General features: G+C 38.6%; 1 protein-coding gene across 1 annotated transcript; it reads left to right on the forward strand.

The window, feature by feature from the left end:
* LOC113315879 (serine/threonine-protein kinase-like protein ACR4) lies at positions 1-1,611 on the forward strand. The gene has a single exon (XM_026564121.1). The coding sequence runs from the start codon at positions 309-311 to the stop codon at positions 1,347-1,349; it is 1,041 nt and encodes a 346-aa protein (XP_026419906.1). The 5' UTR covers positions 1-308; the 3' UTR covers positions 1,350-1,611.
* The last annotated feature ends 2,332 nt before the right edge of the window (positions 1,612-3,943 follow it).

Consider the following 3,943-nt stretch of genomic DNA (forward strand, 5'->3'; position numbering starts at 1 on the left):
ATTGCAGTCCAAATTGGGGCAGTTTCCCAATTTTCCCTTTACTTTATAACCACTTCCGATATTTATTCATCCCTCATACAACCATTAGTCTTCATTCCCAGGTCCTCCCGCTGCCTCTTCATATAATCTTCTTCCATTCGGTGGGTTCAATGGTATTGCAAGTCGAGTCAAAATTGATCACTCGAGCGTTCAGACGGAGATTATTATTGTTTATTGCTGTATCGTATATAGTCTGATCGATTTTATTAAGTTTCCGGATCGATTAGCATCCCAATTCACAAGGTTGCAGACAGATCAGTTTTAGTACAATGGGCGGCGGCTCTGTGGGATATGACATCGTAATGGCGCTTCTTTCTATAATTCTCTTTTCACTTAGTATCATTCTCCTCATCATTTTGATCTGTAGAAAGAAATCGGTGGAATCTGAAGATAATCTCCCGGTGAAGATTTACGGCCGTGCGTACCCTTTCGTCGAGGTGGATACTGCCACAGATGGATTCAACCAACGTAGAATCATTGGTAGTGGTCGTCTTGGAATTGTCTATGCTGCTACTGTTAGTACTTCGTCGGTAACAGGAGAAGAACATCATACGATTGCTGTAAAGAGAATCCATTCTCGTCTAGTACTAAATAATGCCGGTTCTGGGTTCTCTTCAATGGTTAAATCTCTCTCTGTAGCCTGCCACCCGAACGTCGTACCGATCATCGGTTTCTCAGAGGCGCCAGGAGAAAGAATTATACTCACGGAATTCATACCCATGAAGAGTTTGGATTCCCACCTTCAGCAAAACGCAAATGACGCGTCCTTCCTCGACTGGACACGACGCGTAAAGATTGCCGCTGGCACTGCGCGAGGTATCGAGTATCTACACGAAAGCATGTCGCCTTCGATAATTCACGGGTGTGTTAAACCTTCGAACATCTTGATAGACATGAATTTAACTGCTAAAGTTTGTGATTATGGACTTTCTTTCTTAACACCTCAAGAAATGAGAAATTTAATCGGGTACGTTGATAAGGAGTGTCTGGTTGAAAAGAAAGGTGCAAGTAAAGAAAATGATGTTTATGGATTTGGAGTTGTCTTGTTAGAACTTTTAAGTGGAAGAAGTGCTGAAGATGGATTACTTGTTGATTGGGCTATACCTCTTATTAGAGATTTGAGAATTATTGAAGTTTTAGATCCTAGAATTTCAGTTCCTTATTCGGATTTAAAACCTGTTACTAGATTAGCTAAACTTGCTTCAGCTTGTGTTAGTAATACTCGGAAAAATAGACCTTCCATTGTTCAAGTTGTGACCATTTTGAACAATTTGGAGATGCAGTTATCTTTGGATCTCAATATTCAGTAGTGTCATGGGGTAAATTTTGTAACTTCTTAAGAATATATAAATATTTTCAGACAGTCCAGGACAGGTTTTTTTGTACGATTCATTTCATTCATTTTGCGATTGGGTTCGTCGGGTGAGAGACATAACTCTCTGTAAAACTGATATTGACATTGTGAAATGTAAAGGTCTGGTCGGTTGTATTTTCTTGTATGTGTCATATCATGGGGGCGGTGAATGAAATGAAATTCTTTGTTTCCGTGTAGAGTTACGGATCCTTATCAAATTGTGCTATCAGTCGACTGTTGATGACATTTGACTTTATTTGCTTGAACAGTATCATATTGGCGGTGATTATTTGTTAGTATTATTATTTGGTCCCTACAGCTCGACATCGACAACCATGCATAAAATTCTGCTCCAACTCATAAGTTGCTTGTCATGTATATAGAGAGATAGATAGGTAGGTTCATCAGAAATTTGCATCTATTGTCAGAAAGTTTTGGTTTTCACCGTGAGGTTCCGTAGTACTTTTCCTTGCTAAGCTTTCCATGTGGTAAAGATTGATGCTAAATTTACCTTGGTATTGTCAAAACCAATATAGTGAATATCGGATATCGGTTCATTTCGGCCGGGACCGATACACTGGTACGATTTTATATCGGGGATATTATCGTTGAAATATCGGTTCTAGATTTAGAGAATATAATTTTATATTAAACATTTCTCCACACATTTTCGGATAAGATATAATAGATAACATCAATTTTATCAAAAAAACAAAAGAGTAACTTTAGTAGACTTGCTTCGAGAGCTACATGCACCTCTACTACCACCTGGAAGACTTTCTTCGCCAAAATTACCCTTAAACTTTATAGAAAACGACCAATACCGTCTCATGAAATGTAGGAAAATTTCGTATCGACCGATACGACCGATATTTGACCGAAACGGCCGATATTATCGGGCGAATATCGTATCCCCAATATCCTTCTTATCGTATCGTTCTGGGCCGATATCCGAAATATCCCCGATATATCGGCCGATACGGCCGATATTGACTACATTGGTCAAAACCAAACTTTACTGGAAAACAAAAAATGGTTTCTAAAGCCCTACATGAAGGAATTGGATTAAATCTGAAGACAATCATGACACTCGAGTCTTGAGCCTCCAAATAGGCCATTGCATGCACGTCTCCATCATATTAGAACATCCAACACCAAATGAATCGTCTCACCAAGAGACTGGAGGAAGTATTGTCGGCCTTGGCTTTAAAGCAAACGTTAAGGCACCAAGATGAGGAGCTGAAAAATTGTCACTCAGGAAAGAAGCATAAGAAAGGTGCTCATATTCTCTGGTTGCAATGTTGTAAGCCCAAACATACTTCTTGTACCCGAGTATAACCACATTTTTGTCGACCGGATTGAAACCTAAAACCTCAATTTCACTAATCAAATCAACTGCAGTTTCCACTCCAATCAACAGAGACTCCATTTGTGCTAACACATCATAAATTTTGGTATCCTTGTGCAGCAAATGCCATCTTCCTCGAGTACCCAAACACTCAAACTCCTCTCCTCATATTTGACTCTCGCGTAGCATATCAATCCTTCTGATTCCCATAGACATTGACGTAAAAACCTGTCCTCATCATCCATCGCCCTGTCAGGCAAGTTGATCAGCCTACATTCACTGCCAGAAGTTCCATGGATGTTGTTTCTATTAACACTGAATGCTAGAATTGAGAAATCTATATTTTGGTTATCAGAATTATAAGAACTTGAATCAAAGAAAATAATACTTGAAAGAAGAAGATGAATGTTATTACAATTTCTTGAAAAGATTAGATGTGTTGTCTGTCTGTTTCAGACAGCTATTTAATACACCAAGACAGTTAGACACAGATTTCTAAATCAGACACACTCAGACACACTAACTGACTGGACTAAAGTCAATACAATTTGACTACACTTATTAGCCCCCCTCAAACTGATAGGGGGATAACACTAACAGTTTGAAACACAAGCAAAGAAAGCATCAAAGACTCAACTCTCAAGGAGGAGAAAATAGAAGAACAAAAGAAGAAGCAGCAACTACTTAAGAAGTTCAGCTAAAGTATTTTCAGTTGTTGTAGAAGAAGAACCATCTGAACTTCCAGCTGTAGAAGAAAGTCCCAGTAATTGATTCAATAGAGAAGTAAAGACAGCTGCACAAAGTCCCTTTGTAAACAGATCAACTAACTGATGCTCTGAAGAAATATGTTGAACAACCAGAAATCCTTGCTCAATAAGCTCTCTAACAGCATGATAGTGTATTGTTGATACATGTGAGCATTAATATCTTCCCAATGCTCAATCAAAACATACATCAGGATAACTATCCTAGCAATTCACCATTTGACAGTGCACTAGGCTTCATCTGAGCCTCAGCCTAATGCAGTTTAGCTCATGCTAAACTTGTGAACAACAATAAACATCATACATGATAATTCAAACAACACACACATAACATTCAAAATAATCAACTGTGATAAAGGGACTGAATTTGAAATTGTAATTAAAATTTCTTCAAATGTCTACTGGCTAGTCCAGAGATCATCCCCTGATACCCCCCCC

This window comes from Papaver somniferum, chromosome 10 (assembly GCF_003573695.1).
Source record: "Papaver somniferum cultivar HN1 chromosome 10, ASM357369v1, whole genome shotgun sequence".
In the NCBI taxonomy this organism is placed as follows: Eukaryota; Viridiplantae; Streptophyta; class Magnoliopsida; order Ranunculales; family Papaveraceae; genus Papaver; species Papaver somniferum.